This window comes from Barbatula barbatula, assembly GCF_947034865.1.
Source record: "Barbatula barbatula genome assembly, chromosome: 5".
Lineage (NCBI taxonomy): Eukaryota > Metazoa > Chordata > Actinopteri > Cypriniformes > Nemacheilidae > Barbatula > Barbatula barbatula.
In genome coordinates, this window is record NC_136769.1 from 5,879,586 (window position 1) to 5,907,189 (window position 27,604).

General features: G+C 36.7%; 2 protein-coding genes and 1 long non-coding RNA gene across 3 annotated transcripts; 1 reads left to right on the plus strand and 2 right to left on the minus strand.

The window, feature by feature from the left end:
• Positions 1-12,697: 12,697 nt before the first annotated feature.
• Positions 12,698-15,369, minus strand: LOC306894942. Its single transcript, XR_013786740.1, has 2 exons — positions 15,248-15,369; positions 12,698-14,263 (listed from the first exon to the last, which is right to left on the minus strand). It is a non-coding gene; the product is annotated as an uncharacterized lncRNA (long non-coding RNA).
• Positions 15,342-18,257, plus strand: LOC306894941 (uncharacterized protein). The gene is made up of 3 exons (XM_079457796.1): positions 15,342-15,554; positions 16,115-16,306; positions 16,442-18,257. The coding sequence occupies exons 2-3, from the start codon at positions 16,243-16,245 to the stop codon at positions 17,581-17,583; spliced, it is 1,206 nt and encodes a 401-aa protein (XP_079313922.1). The 5' UTR covers positions 15,342-15,554; positions 16,115-16,242; the 3' UTR covers positions 17,584-18,257.
• A 546-nt stretch (positions 18,258-18,803) lies between these two features.
• Positions 18,804-21,898, minus strand: LOC306893966 (uncharacterized protein). Its single transcript, XM_079456164.1, has 2 exons — positions 21,889-21,898; positions 18,804-21,034 (listed from the first exon to the last, which is right to left on the minus strand). The coding sequence occupies exon 2, from the start codon at positions 20,942-20,944 to the stop codon at positions 20,018-20,020; it is 927 nt and encodes a 308-aa protein (XP_079312290.1). The 5' UTR covers positions 20,945-21,034; positions 21,889-21,898; the 3' UTR covers positions 18,804-20,017.
• Between the last annotated feature and the right edge of the window lie 5,706 nt (positions 21,899-27,604).

The following is a 27,604-nucleotide window of genomic DNA, read 5'->3' on the forward strand; positions in this document are numbered from 1 at the left end:
CATGAAAAATGAATATTATTAAAAGAAATCAAGCCACAATGTCTCTTTTTTATATATTTTTATTAAAAAATATTAATTTCTCTGCTGTGGAAGGACTTAGTCTATTTTTTTTTACAGATAATGTCTCCAGCCTTTGAAAAAATCCTCTCACATGGGACACTTGTTGCTGGCATGCAAAGATATTTTTTGAATAAAAACAACAATTAAAACAAATCCTAAACTGACGGCATATATGAAGTATATATTATATGAATCAGATTACATAACATAACATAGACTGAAACTGCTCAGCAGGAGTTGTGTTTGAACGCATCAGCGAAGCACACTCCAGTGTGATGTGCTTTTCAGCGTCCTGGGCTTTGGCAGGATTTCCAAATGTCTGTCTGTCTCTAGCCTATCATTCAATGTGTAAATTTAAATGTAAGCCTAAATATAACTAAACAAATCGCACTATAAATGTCACTTTATCTCCAAATATCAATATAAAGTGGGAATGTGATTGCAGTGCTGTTTAGCCTCGACGCTGCGGTTTTGTTTCTATTTGTTATTTTTTCTTTCTGTTGTTTTTTGTTTCTCTTCGTTTCTTTTCGGTTTTTGTTTTATAGTTGTTGCTGACAACTGCTTTGCGTATAGCTGTTTCTGACAGCGTTGGGCGTACAGCTGTTGTGTACGGCTGCTATACTTTTGTTGTTTTTCTTTCCTTGTAATATTTGGTTTAGGTTTAGATATAATTGATTTATTTGTTTTTGTGCTTTTTGCCCTAATACTTTCGGTAAGCAACTGTGTTTATTTGGCATTGATTGCTTATTGCTGGCAACATAAACACTTAATGCTGTTTTCTGATTTATATTCATTGGTTAATTGGTTCTCTACTTTCTTCCCCAGGAGCAGGGGTGACCCAAAAGCAGGCAGCCTAGTCATCCTGTGTATGGTGACGGAAATTCTCCTTTTAAGTGTGCGATAGATGTCTTTCTTGAAGTGCAGTTCACTAGTGTGTGTGTGCTTTGGAAGTTTTGGGCACGGTGTCCTTATTGTGGGCTGATTTGACGCCTACTGCTTAGCCGGCCCAGCTAATGGTGCACCCCAGCTCCGTCCCGAGAGCCCATATGTCCGTTTAATGATTGAACTTTGTTGCTCATATATAAACCAGCGGTCTGGCCCGCTAATACCAATGTTTTATTGACTCTAGTAGCTTCTTTTGAACTATTTATGATCATTAAATAAAGAATTATATTTTTCTGTACCTATTCATGCCTCAGTGTCCTGTGATTGTGAGAGAGAGAAACGAACTTGTGTGCCCTGTTTAAGGGTATTTCCCCAGCTGGTTCTATGCTGGGGTGGCGTAGTAGTGATACATTATAGTTTTGCTATGTGGGAGCGTGCATTCACGCAATAACTCATACGCCCCACCATTAGTCTTAACTTATTTATTTGCTTAAAAAAGAAAAAAACATGACATGAAATGTGAATTTGAGATATTGTATTAGCTAATTTTTACCGGATCCAGACCTTCCTCGAGGGAAACCTGTTTACTTTTGGTTTCAAAGTAAGAAACGACATTCAGGTATATATTGTTTAATCATTTGTAAATATAATGTCATATGTGTTATTAAAAGATACATTTATATTTAATCTGTCAAAAAAAACTGTCAAATAGATTTGCTGTATCCGGGTTACCTTGTGTTATCAGTTTTGAGAGGTTGTTATCTGGGAATAACAAACCTACAAATGTCTGACTGGCCAATCAGAATCAAGCATTCCAACGAGCCGTGTTATAATGTGAAAAACCTTCTCCGGTCACTGGATTCAACTACAGTGTGGAGACTTTAGACAAGTGTTCTTCACAGTTCTTTGAGAATTATATCATCAGTTGTTATTTATGTCACGAAGTTTGCATGACACAGACAGACCAGTTTAAGCTACATGAATACATTTCTCTTCAGTGTGCCCCATGTGTCTCTTTTCAATCTCCTCTTCTATTTCACAAGCCCACGCATTCATTTAACATTTGATCATATACCCTCCAGCTCATGGCTTTCTCAGACTCTGCGTGACCACCGGACCAAGAGAAGAGGAAGTCAGAGGCGGACAGAGTACACAGGTTCATTACTTGAGTAAAAGTACAGATACCCCTTGCTAAATTTTACTCAAGTACAAGTAAAAGTACTACAGTCAGATGTGTACTTAAGTAAAAGTACTGAAGTACATGTTTTTAAAAGTACTTGAGTATCAAGAGTACAAGAGTACATTTTCTAAATATTGCATTACTACTGCCACAGTGCTTACATTTATGTACAGAAACGTCCTACATGGAGTTATGAAAAATGTTAATGTTAATACCTTGGAGAATGTTAAAGGAATTTAAAGTAAAATAAAGTCATTTTAATCTTTTTACCATGCTTTATTCTTTTCACCTCTGCTAGAGTTTTAATGGATTTTTTGCACCCACATTTGAACCGAACAGTTTTAAACAACACACCGCATACTCAAGAACATCAAAGCAATTACTCTGCTTACATTAATGAGTAATATTAGAAAATACAATTCAGCTAACAATTGTGTGTACATGTGAGTTTCTCTGTTTTTTCATCAATCAGTAGTGGCGTTTCATCAAAACCTAGGGTATGGCGAAATTTCTTCAGACCATACAAAAACGAACCACAATGAAACCAAATGATACCACATATATGTAACCACAAAACTTAAAGTAGTAAAAAATAACCCAGCCAGATGTTGTCATAACCACCACCAACGACTACGTTAATCGACTATGAGACTAAAATATAAACCAACCATTGATCAGATTCAGCAAACAAGATTAAATATAAAACATGTCTTACCTTGTCGCAGGGTTGTTAAGCCTTGATTCTTTTCATTTTTAAGCTAATCCTGGCATAGCTAGTGGCAAATCGCAAAATACATAATAGCCTAAACTGCGACTGCACTACAAAGTCTTTCCGTACAATATATATTTTTAATTTTTCACAGATAGCGTTGTACATTATGAATGAAATACAATAACAATAGTGTAAATTATTCGATTTATTAAAATTATTAAATGGATGCCAACTAATTGGGAAAATAAAGACCATCCCCACTACCCATAACCTCACACTTGATTCCAAAACCACTGTTAGGCATTTTGTAGACAGTTTCTTTGTTTTATTGAAAATAAATGCCTGTATATGATCTTAAATGTGGAAAATGCAGACAAACGAGTTTAGCCAAAAAGAGCTTCGAACCAACATTACGATGATGTCACGTCAAAACTACATATCTTCGGTCTTACCGACTATACGTCAATGACGCTATGTGAATTAACGGTGTTTATACATTCTCAAATACACATGCTTCCGACGCCTATGCTACATGTACACATCAGTGTAAAGTAGTTTAATTATCTATAATGAGTCTCATTATGCACACGTACTTTGTTTCAACAATGTTTTCTGAACGCTAGGGCCATACACAAACGCCGCCCCTGAAATCAATAAACCTAAAACAGCAAAGAAGGCGATATAATGTTCTGACACACCTCTGAACCTGACCGTGTTATACACGCAGCATAGAGCAAAGAAGAGAAAATAATAATGATTAAAGAAAATCAGCTGACCGGTCGCGATGTTTTCAAGTTCATTTTATGTTATATTTAGCATTTTATATGACGCTATTGGCTACTCTTCCCTTACCTTTATTCTTTATTCGTATAAAAATACCCCCAAATCGCATGAAAATACACACAAAACACATATTCTTCAATCGTGCATTTATTAGCTTCTTGTTTTGGTGAAGAAATGTTACTTTAGCTTCATCGCGGATGTCCTGAATAAGGAAGTGTACACAGGACGTGTCATGCAGACGTGAGATGATTGACAGCTGTGTACAGCAAATGATAGAGCTCTGAGGTCTGGGTGATTGTTGCTGATAGGCTCGCCCAATAAGTGGCGCCTGCACAATCCAATCACGTTTGAGAGGGAAAAAACAAATTGGTGGTTTCCGAGATTTTTCTTTTTCCTTTTTAGAAGTAACGTGTACTTACGGTTATGGATAGAAATGTAGCGGAGTAAAGAGTACAATATTTGCCTCTCAAATGTACTTGAGTAAAGTCATGAGTACTCCCCAAAAATGATACTCAAGTAAAGTACAGATCCCTCAAAATTGTACTTAAGTACTGTACTCGAGTAAATGTACTCCGTTACTGTCCGGCTCTGTTGAAATTACAATGATTATGTGCCAAATCTTAATAAGTTGAAATGTGTATTTTTCAAGTAGCCGATATTACCCACAACGTATTTTGAGAACAAGACATTTAGCGACGATGCATTAAAATATATTAGTGAACTGTTATGCAGCAAACATAAATGTTCTAAATGAAATCCACACAGTAATGCAGAGATTTACATGCATACAGTATGTACACAGATGTTTGATTGTGACGCTTTTAACAGCGTCATGAAGTAAAACAATATTTATTTGTCATTAACAGCACAATATAATGTCTGTACTGAACATTTATCTCTCACACACTGGTTAATATCACAGAACTGAAATACAGATAAAAACACCATAACAAGATCTCCTTCATCTCATTCTGTTCTAGCAGACCGTAAAAACCGACGGTACTGTGACAATAATACACATATGAAGATTTAACAGATCAAATGTCTACAGTATAGTTTAACTTTAGACACTAGGAAAATTCTACTGAAAAAAGTAATGATGACTATAAAAGCAGGTTCCCTTTCTGTCGGTCTCTCGACATTAGGGAACGGAGGTTACAAACGTAACCGAGACATTTTTATAGGTGAGCCAGAATTGTAATGTTTGCAAAAGAAATGACAGCTCCTTCCTTCTTTTGATGTTTGATTTTTACCACCGCTTTACTACAGATACAGACACTTATGTAAGTGCACAGAAATTGTATTCATGCCAATCACAAACGTTTATACACACTTACTAACTGTATCTACAGCAGGCAATAATGGTCACTTCTGTCAGTGGAAATGAATGTCTCTAACTTGGCCTGCACATTCAAATGTATAGTAATAGATATCAAGAAGATATAGCTGCATTTATAAAACGCTCACTTCTGGTCCTTGATTCTGATTGGCTGTGCTGAGTTCTAAGCCATAAAAAAACAGATTTATAATGGCTGACCGCAATAAATAGCCTAAATATCATTTTATTTACTATATTTTATGAAACCTACACTCAGCTTTGTGTCGTGCCACAGCTTCTTGCTTTCATATATATATATGTATATATATATATATATATATAGGAATTTATAGTCTGTCTGATATCTGACCTGTGTTTTGACTTGCATAACCTTATATGTTTTTCTTATAGTCAATGTTTTCTTGTACAGCTGAAAATTGTAAAAAGCGCTATATAAATAAAGCTGACTTGACATATATATATATATATATATATATATATATATATATATATATATTCATGTGGTGACCGTATTTGCAAATTAATGTAAAGTAAAGAATTCCATTTGAAACTTTGCTCTGTTACACGCTGGTTAATTCCACAGAACAGAAATAGAGATAGAGATAGAAACTAACACCAAAATGAGCTCATCTCCATCTCTTTCTTTTCCAGCAGACCACAAACACTGACGGTACTGTGACAAAAATATGTGAGGATTGTTATCAGCGATGCTTACATAGACAATAATGTCTTTACCCACCAAAGTATTCAAACCTCAGATCAGAGCTCATTCTTCATCATTTGTGTTTAAACAATCAGGCTTATGATTTGATGATTATGATTTAGGATAATGAGTGATAAAACCCAAAGACTTACTGAACATTGAAGCAGTAACATGGGCTACAGTATGTCTGAGGACCAGAATAACAGAGACCTCAAGGCCATAGCATCAAACCAAACGGATGCAAGAAGAGGAAGAAGGGGAAAAAACACAAAGGTGCGAATGAATATCTAACTGCTGCTGGTGCATCTTCAGTCACAGTGAGAAGAGACGCCTCATAGACGCCCCTGCTCACACACCACGAGGCTCACTCTAACGGGAGCTTGAAATTAAATGCGCAAGAAAGTAGTTCCACCATCAACAGCATTGAACAGACGAGAACATGACAAACATTGCAATAAATCATTTGCACAATATCCTGTGGTGTGGTAACCGTGGTATAAGCAGAATGATTGACTTTTAGGGCATATTTTAAGTACTCAAAATGGGACACAACGTGAGTTAAGCATGTGCACCATAACTATAAAATAAAGTGTAAGAAAAACATAAATAAAGTTCCGATAATATTATTCACCATGGCAACAACAACTGAATAGGTCTTTAAAAATAGATACAATTGATAAACATACGACCCTTATTTAGTATAAACTATAACATGTATATACATGTCACACTCATTTGTCTGATCAAAACAGATCACACAGCTGTTTATTAATGTATGGCTGAAAACCTGCAGTTTGTTGAGAAGACATGAGCTGTTGCTTTTCCAAGTGGTCTGACTCACAATTCTGGCAATAAAAGAGACAAACACATCTTTTGGGTTGTATACATTAAGCATAGCCCTCAGATAACCATGGTAATCACATCGCAATTTGTAAACACTGGTCCAGAAACACAAAAGCATTTTTTATTATTATTAGGTTTTAAATCATACATTTAATACAGATCTCTACTACTTTTAGCAAACATCATCACAATAACAGAAAAATGTGCACTGTGTTTATCACTGGCTTGAGATAATTGTTAGACAACCACCATAGATGTATGTGAACATATTGAGGTAGTAACAGCATAATTCAATATTTCATTAATAGAAGATCGAATAAGTAACTTTACAGCTGAAACTATTATTGTTAATCAGTTCTTTAGACTGATGATTTTAGGTTTACATGAAGGTGAGAACTGTGAATTTAATAAAACGATTAAAGGAAAACAAGAACGTATTGATTTAACCGCTTTTACAAGACATAAAACAAAGCCGATGCCATTCGCTTCATACATGACAGTGGTCTGGCACGTATTGTTCATTTTAGTCACTGAAATGAAGATCAGAGCTGAAACAACGCAGGAGAGGCTTAAGGACAACTTTGTCAATAAAATGTAACCTTGTTTGTCTTTGAAACTCCTTCCACACTGAGGACAGGTGAAAGGCTTGCATGCTTCTGTTCTCTGCTTTGTTTTTGGGGGGAAAGTCTTGCTCTTCTGTGAACTACTCGACATTAAAAAGACATTTCAAGCTAAACAAGATTCTGAGGTTTCTGACACTGATGTTTCTCCTCAACGTCATTCAGTTCATCACTTTCGGTGACCTCTTCACTTGCAGGATTATAGGAATTTATTTTTGTTAACGGCTTCTCTGAACATCACTGTGTGATATGGTGAAACATACCTTCCTAAATAAATAATTTTCACATTAACATAATCATTATTTAACAGAAAAGGTTAAAATATGAATCAGGACAGATAGAATGCAAACATCTTGTTATTGATCATGCAGACACTTAGATGTGTACTGCCAGAGATGAAGAGGGAAAAGGAGGCAGAAGACCAAGTTTATTAGGGAAAATCAGAGTTGCATTTAGATGCTCATTCCAGCTCCATCTAGAACTCTGTCTGACTAGAGCAAACTCTGGCTGACTTCATCTGACTAGAAACTGATTCAGAATGTGTTATTATCTGAACTCTGAGAATGAGTTCTACAATCCTACGATCTATCATGTTGGATATATGTGCTTTTAGAACTTCTTCATTGATGGTTTCCAGTGTGAATTCTCATATGTATCCTAACCGTTGATTTCCTATTGAAACTCTTTCCACACTGAGGACATGTGTATGGGCGCTCTCCAGTGTGAATTCTCAAGTGCTCTCGAAAATTTGATTTATGCTTGAAACTTTTTCCACACTGAGGACATGAGTACGGGCGATCTTCAGAGTGAATTCTCATGTGCTCCTCAAGCGTTGAATTGCGTTTGAAACTCTTTTCACACTGAGGACATGAGTATGGGAACTCTTCAGTGTGAGCTCTCATGTCTCCCATAAGCGTTGCTTTGCATTTCAAACTCTTTCCACCCTGATGACATGTGTATGGATGCTCTCCAGTGTGAGTTCTCATGTGCTCCTCAAGCGTTGCTTTGCATTTCAAACTCTTTCCACATTGATGACATGAGTATGGATGCTCTCCAGTGTGAGTTCTCATGTGCTCCTCAAGCGTTGCTTTGCATTTCAAACTCTTTCCACCCTGATGACATGTGTATGGATGCTCTCCAGTGTGAGTTCTCATGTGCTCCTCAAGCGTTGCTTTGCAATTCAAACTCTTTCCACATTGATGACATGAGTATGGATGCTCTCCAGTGTGAGTTCTCATGTGCTTCTCAAGCGTTGCTTTTCTAGTGAAACTCTTTCCACACTGAGGACATGAGTATGGATGCTCTCCAGTGTGAGTTCTCATGTGCTTCTCAAGCGTTGCTTTTCTAGTGAAACTCTTTCCACACTGAGGACATGAGTATGGATGCTCTCCAGTGTGAGTTCTCATGTGCGCCCCAAGATGATGTTTGTATATAAAACTCTTTCCACACTGAGAGCATGTGTATGGGCGCTCTCCAGTGTGAATTATCATATGCTCCCCAATATGATGTTTGTATATAAAACTCTTTCCACACTGAGGACATGTGTATGGGCGCTCTCCAGTATGAATTCTCATGTGTACCTCAAGTGTTGCTTTCCTATTGAAACTCTTTCCACACTGAGCACATGCGTATGGGCGCCCTCCAGTGTGAAATCTCATGTGGTCCTCAAGCGATGATTTTCTTTTGAAGCTCTTTCCACACTGAGCACATGTATATGGACGCTCTCCAGTGTGAATTCTCAAATGGTCCTCAAAATGACCTTTGTGTTTGAAACTCTTTCCACACTGAGGGCAGGTAAAATACTTGCCAGCTTCTGTTCTTTGATTTCTTTTTGGAGAGATAATCTCGTTCTTCTGCCCACTTCTAGAAGCCATTTATAGCATTTCAAGATTCTGATATTGATGTTTTTCCTCAACTTCATTCAGTTCATCACTTTCAGTGCCCCCTTTATTTGCAGGATTATATGAGTTGTTTCTCTATTTTTTGACAAAAGCTTTACTGAAAGTCGCTGTGTGGTGAAGTGGAACAGACCTGCCAAAATAAATAAATACATTTTCACATGAACATTTGTGAAATAGCAAAAGAAATCATTTAAACTTGGCAGAATTTAGCAAATAACCGTCTAGTTATTTATCTCATCAACAAATGTCTTGAATAGCTATTTAAAGAAGAAACAATTGATGAACATACGAGCATGATTTAGTCAAAACTATAAAACAACGCAGGAGAGGCTTAAGGACAACTTTGTCAATAAAATGTAACCTTGTTTGTCTTTGAAACTCCTTCCACACTGAGGACAGGTGAAAGGCTTGCATGCTTCTGTTCTCTGCTTTGTTTTTGGGGGGAAAGTCTTGCTCTTCTGTGAACTACTCGACATTAAAAAGACATTTCAAGCTAAACAAGATTCTGAGGTTTCTGACACTGATGTTTCTCCTCAACGTCATTCAGTTCATCACTTTCGGTGACCTCTTCACTTGCAGGATTATAGGAATTTATTTTTGTTAACGGCTTCTCTGAACATCACTGTGTGATATGGTGAAACATACCTTCCTAAATAAATAATTTTCACATTAACATAATCATTATTTAACAGAAAAGGTTAAAATATGAATCAGGACAGATAGAATGCAAACATCTTGTTATTGATCATGCAGACACTTAGATGTGTACTGCCAGAGATGAAGAGGGAAAAGGAGGCAGAAGACCAAGTTTATTAGGGAAAATCAGAGTTGCATTTAGATGCTCATTCCAGCTCCATCTAGAACTCTGTCTGACTAGAGCAAACTCTGGCTGACTTCATCTGACTAGAAACTGATTCAGAATGTGTTATTATCTGAACTCTGAGAATGAGTTCTACAATCCTACGATCTATCATGTTGGATATATGTGCTTTTAGAACTTCTTCATTGATGGTTTCCAGTGTGAATTCTCATATGTATCCTAACCGTTGATTTCCTATTGAAACTCTTTCCACACTGAGGACATGTGTATGGGCGCTCTCCAGTGTGAATTCTCAAGTGCTCTCGAAAATTTGATTTATGCTTGAAACTTTTTCCACACTGAGGACATGAGTACGGGCGATCTTCAGAGTGAATTCTCATGTGCTCCTCAAGCGTTGAATTGCGTTTGAAACTCTTTTCACACTGAGGACATGAGTATGGGAACTCTTCAGTGTGAGCTCTCATGTCTCCCATAAGCGTTGCTTTGCATTTCAAACTCTTTCCACCCTGATGACATGTGTATGGATGCTCTCCAGTGTGAGTTCTCATGTGCTCCTCAAGCGTTGCTTTGCATTTCAAACTCTTTCCACATTGATGACATGAGTATGGATGCTCTCCAGTGTGAGTTCTCATGTGCTCCTCAAGCGTTGCTTTGCATTTCAAACTCTTTCCACCCTGATGACATGTGTATGGATGCTCTCCAGTGTGAGTTCTCATGTGCTCCTCAAGCGTTGCTTTGCAATTCAAACTCTTTCCACATTGATGACATGAGTATGGATGCTCTCCAGTGTGAGTTCTCATGTGCTTCTCAAGCGTTGCTTTTCTAGTGAAACTCTTTCCACACTGAGGACATGAGTATGGATGCTCTCCAGTGTGAGTTCTCATGTGCTTCTCAAGCGTTGCTTTTCTAGTGAAACTCTTTCCACACTGAGGACATGAGTATGGATGCTCTCCAGTGTGAGTTCTCATGTGCGCCCCAAGATGATGTTTGTATATAAAACTCTTTCCACACTGAGAGCATGTGTATGGGCGCTCTCCAGTGTGAATTATCATATGCTCCCCAATATGATGTTTGTATATAAAACTCTTTCCACACTGAGGACATGTGTATGGGCGCTCTCCAGTATGAATTCTCATGTGTACCTCAAGTGTTGCTTTCCTATTGAAACTCTTTCCACACTGAGCACATGCGTATGGGCGCCCTCCAGTGTGAAATCTCATGTGGTCCTCAAGCGATGATTTTCTTTTGAAGCTCTTTCCACACTGAGCACATGTATATGGACGCTCTCCAGTGTGAATTCTCAAATGGTCCTCAAAATGACCTTTGTGTTTGAAACTCTTTCCACACTGAGGGCAGGTAAAATACTTGCCAGCTTCTGTTCTTTGATTTCTTTTTGGAGAGATAATCTCGTTCTTCTGCCCACTTCTAGAAGCCATTTATAGCATTTCAAGATTCTGATATTGATGTTTTTCCTCAACTTCATTCAGTTCATCACTTTCAGTGCCCCCTTTATTTGCAGGATTATATGAGTTGTTTCTCTATTTTTTGACAAAAGCTTTACTGAAAGTCGCTGTGTGGTGAAGTGGAACAGACCTGCCAAAATAAATAAATACATTTTCACATGAACATTTGTGAAATAGCAAAAGAAATCATTTAAACTTGGCAGAATTTAGCAAATAACCGTCTAGTTATTTATCTCATCAACAAATGTCTTGAATAGCTATTTAAAGAAGAAACAATTGATGAACATACGAGCATGATTTAGTCAAAACTATAACATATAAATTAAGCTGAAAACATGTCATTGTGTTATGCTTTTACCTCAAAGATTGATGGGCAAATATCCGCTTTGCTAGCGCAGCTAGTCTGTTGTTGCTGATATTACCGTAAATACAGTCATAAGTGCCGCTCACTCTTTCAATGACCTGATGTTACCGTAACGACAGTTGTACACGCGCACACCCACTGGTCCGCAGTCAAAAACGAGATCACTGATGTTTAATGATATCATCTGAAATCCTGCGGTCTGACTTTACAATGAAAGTGAAGAAATAATAAAACAAAAACGAGTTTTCAAGGAACATTACAAATATTTTTGTCATCCTGCATCCCAATTTGCATAATATTATTAGACACTTAAATGATTATGGCCCTAATGTTGAAATAATTGAGTGAGAAATAAAGAATGAAGAAATACTTAAACTTAAACTTTTGTTTGTATGTCACAATACACGTGTAATAATTTGCCACACACACCAAAACGTATAGCCTACTTTTTCCTGCTAAACAGTAAAACAAATTCAAATTAACACCCAAGAGCCCTGCTTGCTTTTTTTGTGGATTTCCGTGGTAGGGTTTTGTGAAATATGAAAACCAATTATCCTTTATTATGTACTACATCTGCAGATGGTTTGAAGTGGTCTTTAAATAGAAATACAATTATTTTATATACGCATTATACACGCACACGTCCACAGTGAAATCAGCTGAAATCCTGCCATGTGTTGATGAGACATGAGCTGTTATACTTTTAAAACAGACAAACACATCTCATTGGCTATATAAATGAAAAACTAGCACTCGGTGGACAGACAGGCCTACTATACAGCTGTAAGACTGGGTTTGATACAAAAAGATGCGAAAACCATTCTGCTCACTCTTTAACATGAAACAATATAGTGGTTTAACTTTTGTTAGACACGTTTTGTTGTGGAAGGGCCTTATGTGAGGGAGTCTCAATGGACATCAAAGTCAAAGTCTGCATGAACATTGATGTACTTCACACCCAAGACCCTACCCCCTAATGACCCTATCAATATGCAATATGAGCTAAAAAAAAAGGTGAGGATGCTTGAAGAATAAATGTTTTATTTTCATTTTTTTCACAAAGTTAATAGTGGACACTAAACTGAAAGTACAAATAATGAGGGTCAGAGGCTTATTTTTGAGCAAACTGTTGCACATCATTGTGAAACATGTCTAGCATGTGTTCTGCCTTCCAAATAAAATTTTATCTTATTTTTTTACAGATTTTGGACAACTTAAGACTGAATTTTCATGTTTGGGTGTAGTATCCCTTTAATGTGACCCATAGACTGATTTCACCCATCCGCCATGGTAATCGTGGAATCAAATACCCTTTGTTGTGCAAATAAACATATATTTACATCACCTTTCAAAAGCCTCTCACAGTGAATAGTAATACACACTTAACATACGTGTTGGCTCATTTAACTGGAACATATTCTCTCACCACATCTTCGGCAAAGCAATGGCTGTAATCATTGAAGTACACACTGTAACAGACGACCTGTAATACTGTGCAAAAATCAAATAAGAATTCACTATATGAATGAATTATATAGTATAAATTCTATAAGCAGCACTGGCTCAGTGTGGCTTGCCTATGGAACTAAAGTCCTTGAGGGGTCCAGCCAGTAACATCTCTGTAGAAATCAGAAAACGTCTGTCTACTGATGGTCATCCAACCTGATAGAGTTCGAGGGGATCGTCGGAGGAAGAAAAAATTCCATATGCTAATGTGTACTCATTCCACACTGATGTTATGTTCATGGATGCTCCCCAGCATGAATTCTCATGTGCCGATTAATTGCTGGTTTGCATTTGAAACTCTTTCCACACTGAGGACAGGTGTATGGGCACTCTCCAGTGTGAATTCTTATATGCACTTTAAGATAATATTTCTGTTTAAAACACTTTCCACACTGAGGACATGTGAATGGACAAAGTGCAGTGTGAATTCCCACATGCTTGTCAAGCGTTGCCTTCAGTTTAAAACCCTTTCCACACTGTGGACATACATATGGGCGCTCTCCAGTATGAATTCTCATATGCGACGCAAGATTTGATTTATTTTTGAAACTATTTCCACACTGAGGACATGTGTATGGCCGCTCTCCAGTGTGAATTCTCATATGTGATGCAAGATTTGATTGATCTCTGAAACTCTTTCCACACTGAGGACATGTGTATGGGCGCTCTCCAGTGTGAATTCTCATGTGGCCCTCAAACTGACTTTTGCGTTTGAAACTCTTTTCACACTGAGGACATACATACGGGCACTCACCGGTGTGAATTCTCATATGTGCCTTAATATTTGATTTATCCCTGAAACTCTTTCCACACTGAGGGCATGTATATGGGCACACCCCAGTGTCAGTTCTCACATGGCTCTCAAAATGACATGTGTATTTGAAACACTTTCCACACTGAGGGCAGATGAGAGGCTTGCCGTCTTCTGTCCTTTGAAATCTTTTCCTTGAGAAAATCTTGTTCTTCTGCCCACTACTCGAAGACATTTCTAGCATTATAAGATCTGAGGTTTCTGACACAGATGATTCTCCTCAACTTCATTAATGGCTTCATGGACATCTCTGTGTGGTATGGTGGAACAGACCTGCAAAAATAAATAAATACATTTTCACATTAACAACTCTCACTTAACAAAATATTTGAACAAAAAAGGTTAAAATAACTGGGACAGATTCAAATTAGACTGCAGTAGGGTCTGAGTTTTCAAATTTAAAAACAGCTGACTCAAAACAAGTTTAAAGTTCACCCAAAAATCTACTTTGTGTGATTTTTTTCCTGGTGTCAGTTTTTGCCAAGGTCCAGAAAAGTACTAAAGACATTGTTAAATTGGTCCATCCGCACATAGTTGCTCAGTTGACCAATTTAGCGATGTCTCTAGAATTTATCTGGACCTTGGCAAAAACTGACACCACTATGAGTAGGCCAGCAAATCTCTCGGATGTCACCTAAATATCTTCATTTTTGCTCCGAAGACGCCGGAAGTTCTCTAAACATGTTTAACGTTGTGTGGGTGAGTCAATAATAACAAAAAAGTTGATTCTTGAGTAGGCTGACACTCACACTGCATCCCAATTTGCATACTACCCATCCTAAACAGTATTGGAGCGTATGGCTCAAACCATATATGATGATATAATAAATTGTAATATTATAAAAATGTTAACCACCTTCTTTTCATGTTTTTTTGTAACAATGTGTGCTTGGCTACATACAAGACATTTATTTACCTTCCTATAACAAATACAAGGCATTCTTTTAAAGCATATTTTCCCAGTAGAACTGGATGTGCGAGCATTTCAAAACAAACCCAGCACTGCTGCAGAAAGAGCTTTCAAAGTTACACTTCATAGTAGTGTTATGTGACTTATGTTTGTAAAATAGGGAACACGGTCAAACAAATCATTTAAACGTGGCTAACTTTAGCAAGTAGCTTTGTCGCATCACATCTACAGATGGCTTGAAGAGGTCTTTAAAGATAGAAACAATGAATAAACAAACAAGTACGATTTAGTCTCAACTATAAAAGTTAATAAAATAACACGAAACCATCAAATTTTGTTGTTTTTACCTCAAATATCGCTGAAAATCCACTCGGTTAGCGCAGCTTCTGTGTTGTGCTGTACTCATTCATTGACCAGCGATTACCGTAATGATAGTTATACACGCGCATGATAATCTGTACACAGTCACGTTGTTTCATGATGGACAGCTGAAATATGTAGTATCATTTGGGAGACACTAAATGATTAAGTTTTGTTAGGCAGTGTTAGACGTACAGTAAATAAAGTGAAAAGGCAATGATTTTCAAATCCTTTTGTGCTTTTATTTGCCCGTTGTGTAATAATATGGCCCAGTTTCATAGACAAGGCTTAAGTGTGGTACCACAGCTTTCCTATAGATGTGTTTACCAAATTTACCATTGATCTGATAAAATGTCACTGTTATGCAGAATAACAGGAAGTCAAATCTAAATATCTAATTGGGAAAAATGTACATTTAAATTTTTACGAGGCTTAGCTACTGGTTTAAATATATTTTTGGCAAGTTGAGTGTGACGCACCAACTCTTTAGCATTTTGTGAATTTAATTTGAATAAAACATTTTTTATTATTATTTTCATCATTTATGATTTGACATTTCAATGCATTTCTCTTTTCTCAACTATTTAGTTGGCTGTAATCAGTTATTATAATTAGACTGAAACAAGAAGTGCTTATGGACTGGTGTTGTTTATATCTTGGTCTATAACACTAGGAATGTTGAGTTTATTAGGAAGGCCACTGCATGCACAGCGGTAGAGAAAGTGTGTATCGCTCTTGAGGACTTTCTGCAGTTGTGTTTTTTCATATGCAGACCTGTTTGGTAATATTGATGCTTCTGTTCAAATTAAAGTTTTTCTTAAAGGTTGCTAATATGAAAATGTATTTTTTGGCAGGTCTGTTCCACCATACCACACAGAGGTTAAACAAATACAGGAATTACTCTTGTAATCCTCTTATCCTGCAAGTGAATGAGCCACTTCATTCAAACGTACAACCAAAGTCTGACAGAGTTTTGTGAAAAATGGAAGACATGAGTGATCCAGACCAATGCAGAACTAAACATGAAGATACTGAGGAACAAAGAGGTTGGTGTCCATTCTTGATTCTTGAGAAATTGAGTAATTTAAATCATAGGATTGGCACCTACCATATAAAAGTGGTAGGTGCCAGAAAGGCATGTATCTAAGATTTTCTATATTATTAAATGTCTTTCATTTTAGAAATGTGGAAAGATGAAGGCGATGAACTGAAAAAAGAGGAGGAGAAACATCAGTGTAAGAAATCTCAGAATTTGGTTATCCTAGAAATCTCTTCTAGTACTTTGCAGAAAAACAAGAATTTCTCACCAAAAAGAAAGCAAAGGACAGAAGCAGGCAAGTCTTTCACCTGCCCTCAGTGTGAAAAGAGTTTCAAACGAAAACGTTACCTTGAGGAGCACATGAGAATTCATACTGGAGAGCGACCATACACGTGTCCTCAGTGTGAAAAGAGTTTCAGAAAAAAAAGTCATCTTAAGGTGCACATGATAATTCACACTGGTGAGTGCCCATACGCATGTTCTCAATGTGGAAAGAGTTTCAATCGCAAAACAACTCTTGATGTGCACATGAGAATTCACGCTGAAGAGCGCCGATTCACATGTCCTCAGTGTGAAAAGAGTTTCAAGCACAAATCAGCACTTGGGGATCATATAAGAATTCACACTGGAGAGCGCCCGTACACATGTTCTCATTGTGGAAAGAGTTTCAAACACAAATTGACACATGTGGAGCACATGAGAACTCACACTGAAGAGCGCCCACACACGTGTTCTCAGTGTGGAAAGAGTTTCAAACAAAAATCAGCACTTGGGGTGCACTTGAAAATACATACTGAAGATCGACCATACACATGTTCTCAGTGTGGAAAGAGTTTCAAGCACAAAACGATTCTTGATGTACACATGAGAATTCACACTGGAGAGCGCCCGTACACATGTCCTCAGTGTGGAAAGAGTTTCAAACAAAAATCAGCGCTTGGGGTACACATGATAATTCACACTGAAGAGCGCCCGTACACATGTTCTCAGTGTGGAAAGAGTTTCAATCGCAAAACGATTCTTGATGTACACATGAGGATTCACACTGAAGAGCATCCATTCACATGTCCTCAGTGTGGAAAGAGTTTCAAACGCAAATCCAATCTTGAGGACCACATAAGAATTCACACTGGAGAGCGGCCACACACGTGTTCTCAGTGTGGAAAGAGTTTTAATCGTAAAGCAAATCTTGAGGAGCACATACAAATTCACACTGGATTTGGACCTCTGACTGTGGTCATTGATGAATCGTATAAAGCATGTTCACTGGTACCAGTTCTATGAAAGTCAAAAAAGCAGCTGCAGGCCAAATATAATCCTAACATCTCTTGATGAAATATCTATATACAGAATTCTAAATCAGTGCTGGTTGAAATTTCAATTTCTGAAATAAAGAGTTAACATTTCTGTGAGTGAAGACATCATTGTTTAGATAAAAAAGCATGTTCTCTTACTAGTGAAAATCTGTGTCTGTCTAAAATCTAAAATAGCCATGGTTGCTGGTAGAAATGTAATTCCTGTTATCAATTATAAAAATATGAATAGGTGAAAACTGAATTGTTGATATCACAAATAAGAGAAGAATTACCCCCCCCCTCCATCTTCCATTGCAAAAACACAAAACCACTGTGATATTTCTTAAAATATCTTCATTTGTGTTCCACAGGAGAAAGTCATGGTTTCGAATTAACTACTGTAATGCTGAATAAATAATGCAAGAATTTCTGAAAAAGTGTATTACCTATATTATACTCGCTGATAGTCATTTAATCATAATACTCTTTTGTGTAAATTAATCTGTTCATTTAATTGTTTATTCATTTGCATATGTTTAACCACACCCTTGTTGTTATATTATGTTTGACTATTTCAATATGATGTTGCTTGTTATCTTCTCTGAACTGCTAAGGCCGCCATGACCTATTGAATACAATAAATAAAACATATGTAAGACACTCACTCTGTAGATCTAGTTGCTCTGCTGCACTCTTTATTCCGTTTTAATCCTATTTTTTATATTCTACCTTTACTTTTATTTTATTCTCATTTCAGTTTTATTGTTCACTTTTGTTTTTCCAACAATCAACAAATCCAGGATTTTATGACTGTATAGAATTTTTTATAACTGATATCTTTAGTTGTTATTTTCTCTCATTACAAATAGAATTGAACAAATTTATGTTTTAAAACCAACAATAGACTCATAACATCACAGGTAACAAGCAACTGCAAAACAATGTTAATGTTGATGCATTTACCTCATTAAAGTGACGTTTCAAATTGATGTGGGGCTGATATGTAAATATTCAACTATTGGTACAGTAACACACATTTATGAGATGACACTGAAGTTCTCAGAAAGATTTATTCATTTTGCCTTGTATATAAATGCCTTATGTGAGGGAGTGTCAATGGCCATGAATATTGATGTGCTTTCAATCACACCCTATCAATATGGAATGTGAGGCAGCTATGAGCAAAAAAATGTGAGGAGGCTTGAAGAATAAATGTTTTATTTGCAATTTATTCACAAAGTTAGTAGGTCACACTACAATCAAAGTACAAATAATGAGGGTCAGAGGCTTATTTTTGAGCAAACTGTTGCACATGATTGTGTCAATTTTGAAAACGTGGGCATGTGTCCAGTCTTCCAAATATCTTTCTCTGTGTTTATCACAACAAAAACATTTTTTACAGATTTGGAATAATTGAGGGTGAGTAAAAAATAACAGAATTTTCATGTTTGGGTGTAGTATCCCTTGAATGTAATCGACATTGTTTGGTGTTTAGATTCCAATTCAGTTTATATTCATTTCAATTTTATCATTAATTTAAAGTCTGGTTGTTATGTAGACTGCCAATATAGCAAGCGATGAGCAATGCAACAGAGCCTTCACATCTGAACCTTTATAATGCAACTAACATTTTAAGAGTTTGGTTCCAAAATGAGATAACTTTCATTGTGTTAGTAGCTGTACTTTCTGAGTTATTATGGCTTAAATCAAAACAGACCAACTCCAGTTTGTTTGATATCAATTGGAATGCACAATAAACAAACATGATTTTTGAAAAATAAATAAAAACAGTTATCTCATTTTGGAACCAAACTCCCCAATCATCTATCAACAGCCTCTCAAAGTGAACAGTAATACACAGTTGGCTCATTTAACTGGAACATATACTCTCACCACATCTTTGGCAAAGCAATGGTTCAATCATTGAATTACACAGTGTAACAGACGACCTAAAATACTGTGCAAAAACAAAAAAATAATTCATGCATAAATTGTTCAAGTCATGCATAACTTATGACACCCAAGTGTAAGCATCATTTTAAAGACCGTTTCTGTTCGATCTGAAGAGTGTGCTCTAATATGGTCATATCATACCCAAAAAGACTAGAGGGTGTAAAGGCTTTTTTTTAACCAAGGTTATTAAATAAGTACCTTGTACTTATCACAAATGTAGAGGGAAAGTAGTTTTAACATAACAAAAACAAAATGTGGAAAAAAATGATTGTGTTTATTATAGGTACTGTATATGTCTATGTACAGTATATACATACATATCTATGTACACGTATATGCTTAAAACCACAGGTTGAACCAAATATCATCACTGCTAAACTGAAGAAATAATGTCACCGTCTTGGTTATTAAATAGATTAACAGCAAATCTACATTTGAAGGTGGAAACTCTCTCCATACAGAAGTAGTGTTCATGGATGCTCTCCAGCATGAATTCTCATGTGCTGATTAATTGTTGATTTGCGTTTGAAACTCTTTCCACACTGAGGACACGTGTACGGACGCTCTCCAGTGTGAATTCTCACATGCTCCTCAAAATTTATTTTCAGTCTGAAACTCTTTTCACACTGAGGACATGTGTAGGGACGCTCTCCAGTGTGAATTCTCATGTGCATCTCAAGCGTTGATTTGCATTTGAAACCGTTTCCACACTGAGGACATACGAATGGGCGCTCTTCAGTGTGAATCCTCATGTGCACCTTAAGATTATTTTTCAGTCTAAAACTCTTTTCACACTGAGGACATGTGTATGGGCGATCTCCAGTGTGAATTCCCATGTGCTCCTCCAGCGTTGCTTTCTGTTTAAAACTCTTCCCACACTGTGGACATACATATGGGCGCTCTCCAGTGTGAATTCTCATATGAATCACAAGATTTGATTTATTTTTGAAACACTTTTCACACTGAGGACATGTGTATGGCCGCTCTCCAGTATGAATTCTCATATGTGCAGCAAGATTTGATTTACTTGTGGAACTCTTTCCACACTGCGGACATGTGAATGGACTCTCTCCAGTGTGAATTGTCATGTGGCCCTCAAACTGACTTTTGTGTTTGAAACTCTTTCCACAATGAGGACATGTGTATGGCCGCTCTCCGGTGTGAATTCTCATATGTGCCTTAATATTTGATTTACCCCTGAAACTCTTTCCACACTGAGGGCATGTATATGGGCACACCCCAGTGTCAGTTCTGGTGTGGCTCTCAAAATGGCATTTGTATTTGAAACACTTTCCACACTGAGGGCAGATGAGAGGCTTGCCATCTTCTGTCCTTTGAATTCTTTTGGTTGAGGAAATCTTGTTCTTCTGCCCACTACTCGAAGACATTTCTAGCATTACAAGATTTTGAGTTTTCTGGCACTGATGTTTCCCCTCAACTGCATTAATGGCATCATGAACATCTCTGTGTGGTATGGTGGAACAGACCTGCCAAAATAAATACATTTTCACATTAACAACTCAACACAATTTTTCAGTGGAAATTTTTCTGCTGACTTAAAGGGATAGTTCACCCCAAAATCAAACAGAACTTGCGTTCTAAAACTTTTTCCACAATGAGGACGTGCATGGGCGATCTCCAGTGTGAATTCCCATGTGCTCCTTGAGCGTTGCTTTCTGTGTAAAACTCTTTCCACACTGTGGACATGCATATGGGCACATTGACTCCCATAGTAGGAAAAAATACTTTATCATTTGATCACACATAAAGTCATTTTGAAGAATGTAGGAGCTTTTTTGAATCTGGGGCACTTTTTCCTCCTATGGTGATCAATGGAGGCAAGCTCTGTGTGGTTATAAGCATTTTTCCATATATATTTCTCGTGTTCATCAGAACAAAGAAACGTATACAGAGATTGGAACAACTTGAAGGCGAGTAAACGGTGACAAAATGTTCATTTACGGGTGAACTATGCCTTTAAGTTAGTTTAGCGGAGTAGGCGTACTCTCACCCTGCATCCCATTTTGCATACTCCCCGTCCTAGTATTGGAAATTATAATTGCTATGTCTCAAACTAAAATAAATTGTACAAATACTTAAATGCAAAGAGGAGACCTATTTTAATGCGTCTAACTGTTACAACATTCTTTTCATATTTCTTGTAACTATGGGCCTAATACGGATATGGGTTGGTTGGCGTAATATAGAATATCCGCAACAATTAGCCTACTTGTTACTAGTATCTTATTTTAAAGAATATTATTTAATATGAAAATGCAGTAACAATATTAACGTCTACATTGTTGTGTATGATGGTTGGTCAATGTAGCGTTTGTCTCACCTGTTCTCCACTGTGATTGGACCGCTGTGTAAAAAAGGACAGATCTGCGTTTTACCCACCGTTAAAAAGTACTTTTTTATATAAAATGACACGGCAAAATAACTCGTGGAATATCATTATAATACAGTGCATCAAAATGCAATGTCGTCAATTTGTAAAAATAATACATAACGTTACGTGCGTTTTTACGCACTATTTACACGTCGCATGGAGCAGGTGTACACGTCTACAACATACGAATCAATCCGAAAACTTACGTCAAAACGACATTAAACGATGTACACAAAAAATCGTTCTGCTCGTGTTTCATAAATAAGGTGATATGTGTTTACACTGCTTTGCTTCACACCAGAAAATAATATACTTTCCTATAACAAAAACAGCGCATACTTTTAAAGCATATTCTAAGTAGGCGAAATGGGACACAGGATGATATAAGCGCATGTACCATGTGTATAAAAACATGAAAACCCATCAATGAAGCTCAGATATTACAGTTCTCCATGGCAACAACATCCGAAGATAGATGAAGTGGTTTGCATATTTTCCCAGTAGAACTGGATGTGCGAGCATTTAAAAACAAACCCAGCACTGCTGCAGAAAGAGCTTTCAAAGTTACACTTCATAGTAGTGTTATGTGACTTATGTTTGTAAAATAGGGAACACGGTCAAACAAATCATTTAAACGTGGCTAACTTTAGCAAGTAGCTTTGTCGCATCACATCTACAGATGGCTTGAAGAGGTCTTTAAAGATAGAAACAATGAATAAACAAACAAGTACGATTTAGTCTCAACTATAACAGTTAATAAAATAACCTGAAAACATCACAGTTTGTTGTTTTTACCTCAAATATCGCTGAAAATCCGCTCGGTTAGCGCAGCTTCTGTGTTGTTGCTGTACTCATTCACTGACCAGCGATTACCGTAATGATAGTTATACACGCGCATGATTATCTGTACACAGTCAGAAACGCGATGGTTACAGAATCAGATCAATGTTTCATGATGGAGAGCTGAAATCATTTGGTCATTTCGGGAAACGTGAGCTGATACTTTTCTAAATGTGACTAACAATAAAAGAGACAAAAAGAAGCGCTGAAACATTTTCAGGCATCATGTATTCTCTATTTGCTTTTGTTTCAAATTAGGATACTCATCATATTTACATTTATGCATTTGGCAGACGATTTTATCCAAAGCGACTTACATTGCATTATGCTATAAAAACTTTTCTGGGATTGAACCCATGACCAAAATAATAAATAATGTACTCATTTAATTTTTTTATAACTGATATCTTTAGTTGTTATTTTCAGTTTTTACTAATAGAATTGAATAAATGTGTGTTTTAAAACCAACAATAGACTAATAACATCACAGGTAACAAGCAACTGCAAAACAATGTTAATGATGATTACCTTATTTAAGTGACGTTTCAAATTGATGTGGGGCTGATGTCTAAGTATTCAACTATTGGTACAGTAACACATATTTATGAGATGACACTGAAGTTCTCTGAAAGATTTATTTTGCCTTGTATATAAATGCCTTATGTGAGGGAGTGTCAATGGCCATGAATATTGATGTGCTTCACACCTGTGCAGAGAAAGACCCAACAACCATAATGGCATTAATAATTTGAAATGTGGTTAGTAATCAAAGTACAAATATTCAGGGTCAGATGATTATTTTTGAGCAAACTGTTGCACATCATCATGTCATTTTTGGAAACATGTCGGGCATGTGTCCTGTCTTCCAAATATCTTTCTCTGTATCAGAACAAAAAATTTTAATGAAAAAATAATTATGAGTGAGTAAAGAATGATTTTCATGTTTGGGTGGGTGTAGTATCCCTTTATGTTATCCAAATAGATCTGACAGTCTGTGTTTTGAGAAGATTGTTTAAAATGTGGTTTGGTGTTTATACTCCAATTCAGTTTATATTCATTTCAATTTGAACAATAATTTGAAGTCTGGTTGTTATGTAGACTGGCAATTGAGCCACAGAGCCTTCCCATCTGAACCTTTATTATGCAACTAAACATACATTAGAAAAATTTTGGTTCCAAAATTAGATAAATGTAGGGGGAAAGTCGTTTTAACAGAACAACAATCAAATTTGGGACAAAATTAAGGTGTTTATTATAGGTACCGTATATGTCTATGTACAGTATATACATACATATCTATGTACACGTATATGCTTAAAACCACAGGTTGAACCAAATATCATCACTGCTAAACTGAAGAAATAATGTCACCGTCTTGGTTATTAAATAGATTAACAGGAAATCTACATTTGAAGGTGGAAACTCTTTCCATACAGAAGTAGTGTTCATGGATGCTCTCCAGCATGAATTCTCATGTGCTGATTAATTGTTGATTTGCGTTTGAAACTCTTTCCACACTGAGGACACGTGTACGGACGCTCTCCAGTGTGAATTCTCACGTGCTCCTCAAAATTTATTTTCAGTCTGAAACTCTTTTCACACTGAGGACATGTGTAGGGACGCTCTCCAGTGTGAATTCTCATGTGCATCTCAAGCGTTGATTTGCATTTGAAACCGTTTCCACACTGAGGACATACGAATGGGCGCTCTTCAGTGTGAATCCTCATGTGCACCTTAAGATTATTTTTCAGCTTGAAACACTTTTCACACTGAGGACATGTGTATGGGCGATCTCCAGTGTGAATTCCCACGTGCTCCTCCAGCGTTGCTTTATGTTTAAAACTCTTTCCACACTGTGGACATACATATGGGCGCTCTCCAGTGTGAATTCTCATATGAATCACAAGATTTGATTTATTTTTGAAACACTTTTCACACTGAGGACATGTGTATGGCCGCTCTCCGGTGTGAATTCTCATATGTGCCTTAATATTTGATTTACCTCCAAAACTCTTTCCACACTGAGGGCATGTATATGGGCACACCCCAGTGTCAGTTCTGGTGTGGCTCTCAAAATGGCATTTGTATTTGAAACGCTTTCCACACTGAGGGCAGATGAGAGGCTTGCCGTCTTCTGTCCTTTGAATTCTTTTGGTTGAGGAAATCTTGTTCTTCTGCCCACTACCCGAAGACATTTCTAGCCTTACAAGATTTTGAGTTTTCTGACACTGATGTTTCCCCTCAACTGCATTAAAGGCTTCATGAACATCTCTGTTTGGAATGGTGGAACAGACCTGCCAAAATAAATAAATACATTAACACATTAACAACTCTTTACACTATTTTATAACGAAAAAGGTTAAATCTTTCTATACATTATATGAGACAGACTCAATTTGGGGTGCACCAGGGTCTGAATATTTCAGTTTAAGAACAGCTGACTTGAGAAAGGGATAGTTTTATCCAAAAATCAAACAGACTTTGCCCCCTATTAACTCCCATATTTATTCTGTTGAACACACATGAAGACATTTAGAAGAATGTAGGACAGCAAACAGTTCTAGGGCACTTTTGACTCATTGCATTTTTCCTACTATGGGAGTCAAAGAGCAAGCTCTGTTTGGTTATAAGCATTCATCCAAATATCTTTCAATGTGTTCATCAGAACAAAGAAATGTTTACACATTTGGAAAAACTTGAAGATGAGTAAACGATGACAGATTTTTTGGATGAACTGTTTCTTTAAGTTAGTTTAACTGCGAGCAGGCTGACTCACCCTGCATCCTGTTAGTATTGGAAATTAAAATGGGTATGTCTCAAACAAAAGTATGATATCATCATTTGTAGAAATACTTAAATGCAAAGAGGAGATGTATTTTAATGTGTCTAACTGTTAACCACATTCTTTTCATGTTTCTTGTAACCATGTGTGTACACTGCTTTGCTTCACACCAGAAAATAATATACTTTCCTATAACAAAAACAACGCATACTTTTAGGGCATATTCTGAGTAGGCGAAATGGGACACAATATGTTTTCTAAACACTATAAAGTGTATATAATATAATGTTAATAAAACAGGGAACGCAGTCAAACAAATCATTTAAACGTGGCTAACTTTAGCAAGTAACCTTGTCATTGTATCACATCTACAGATGGCTTGAAGAGGTCTTCAAATATAGAAACAATGAATAAACAAACAAGTACGATTTAGTCTCAACTATAACAGTTAATAAAATAACATGAAAACATCATATTTTGTTGTTTTTACCTCAAATATCGCTGAAAATCCGCTCGGTTAGCGCAGCTTCTGTGTTGTGCTGTACTCATTCATTGACCAGCGATTACCGTAATGATAGTTATACACGCGCACTATCACCAGATAGAAATGCGACCCATACAGTTTCATGAAATCATGTGGTCATTTTGGGAAACATGAGCTGATACTTTTCTAAATGTGAGGAAACATTTTCAGGCATCATGTATTCTCTATTTGCTTTTGTTTCACATCAGGATACTCATCCCACTTACATTTATGCATTTGAGATACTTGATGCTGTGTGTTCTCCTTCTCTGCCCCTATGGCCACGGCTCCCTTTTATCCTCGTCTGTTCTGGGATCGCTCTTCTCTTCTCCTCGCCCCAGACCTCTTGGCTTTGTTTCTTCTCTCGTCTCCAAATACAGAGCCTCAGTAGCTTCTGGGTTACCTCTCTTCTTGTGGCGTGTGGGCTCCACTCGCCTCAGGCGGACGCAACTTCTCCCGGAGAGATTGGCATTCTGGGGTGTGATCAATATTCAGTTGGATTGTACCGTTTTGCCTTGTATGTTACATCTCTCTTGGTTTGAACTATTGTTTACCTCGTGGACTACTGCCTCAGTGAGCGAGCACTTGAGACTATTTGAACCCGGATCCTCCTGCCTGGTATTGCTGTCTGGAGTCTTGTGTGTTTTCTGATTATCTGAACTGTGAATAAATGACTGCCTTTGAACTCTGCATCTGACTCCTGAGTATCTATCACCCTAACAGATATCCAAAGAAATCTTGTTCTTACTAGTGAAAATTTGTATGTGACTAATATCAAAAATTTGTCAATTTCTAATAGTTACAATGCAATCACAGATATAAGAGAGAAGAGTTTTTACTAAAAATTTATTTTTTATATCAAGAATTCACATTGTCACTAGTAGAAATTATCAATTAACTCTTGCACTCTTTAATCTTATTTTTTAAATACTTTACTCCTATAGCAATATTTAACTTTAGTATATATTCTACCTTTACTATAATTTTATTCTCATTTCAGTTCACTTTTGTTTCTTCACCAATCAATAAATACAGGATTTTATGACTTTATACTCGTTTTTCTTTTTTATAATTAATTTCATTTATTTATTTATTTATTAAGCACTTTTACACAACTGGTAACTGAACAAAGTCTTAATGTGCACTTTATGACAGGAAATGGGGCTATTAAGTCCAAAAATGGTAGACAAATGGAATATAGCACCTCTAATGAAGAGTCTAAATCCATGTTAAGAGAGAGCCTGTCCATTAAATAAAAAGGATTGATTTTGTAAAATAGATTTTTGAAATGCTCTATAGCTCCAGCGTTTAAATCACGGCGTAGTTGACTTTGAGCTTTAGGTTTTTTAATTTTATGAGGCTTCAGCACCCTAAAAATAATTGCCTTATGGTCACAAAAAGCTTGATCTGATATTTCAACATCAGAAATAGATAAACCAAAGGTCAAAACTAGGTCTAATATATGACCTTGAACATGAGTGGGTTTATGCACATGCTGTATAAGATTAAAGTAATCAATT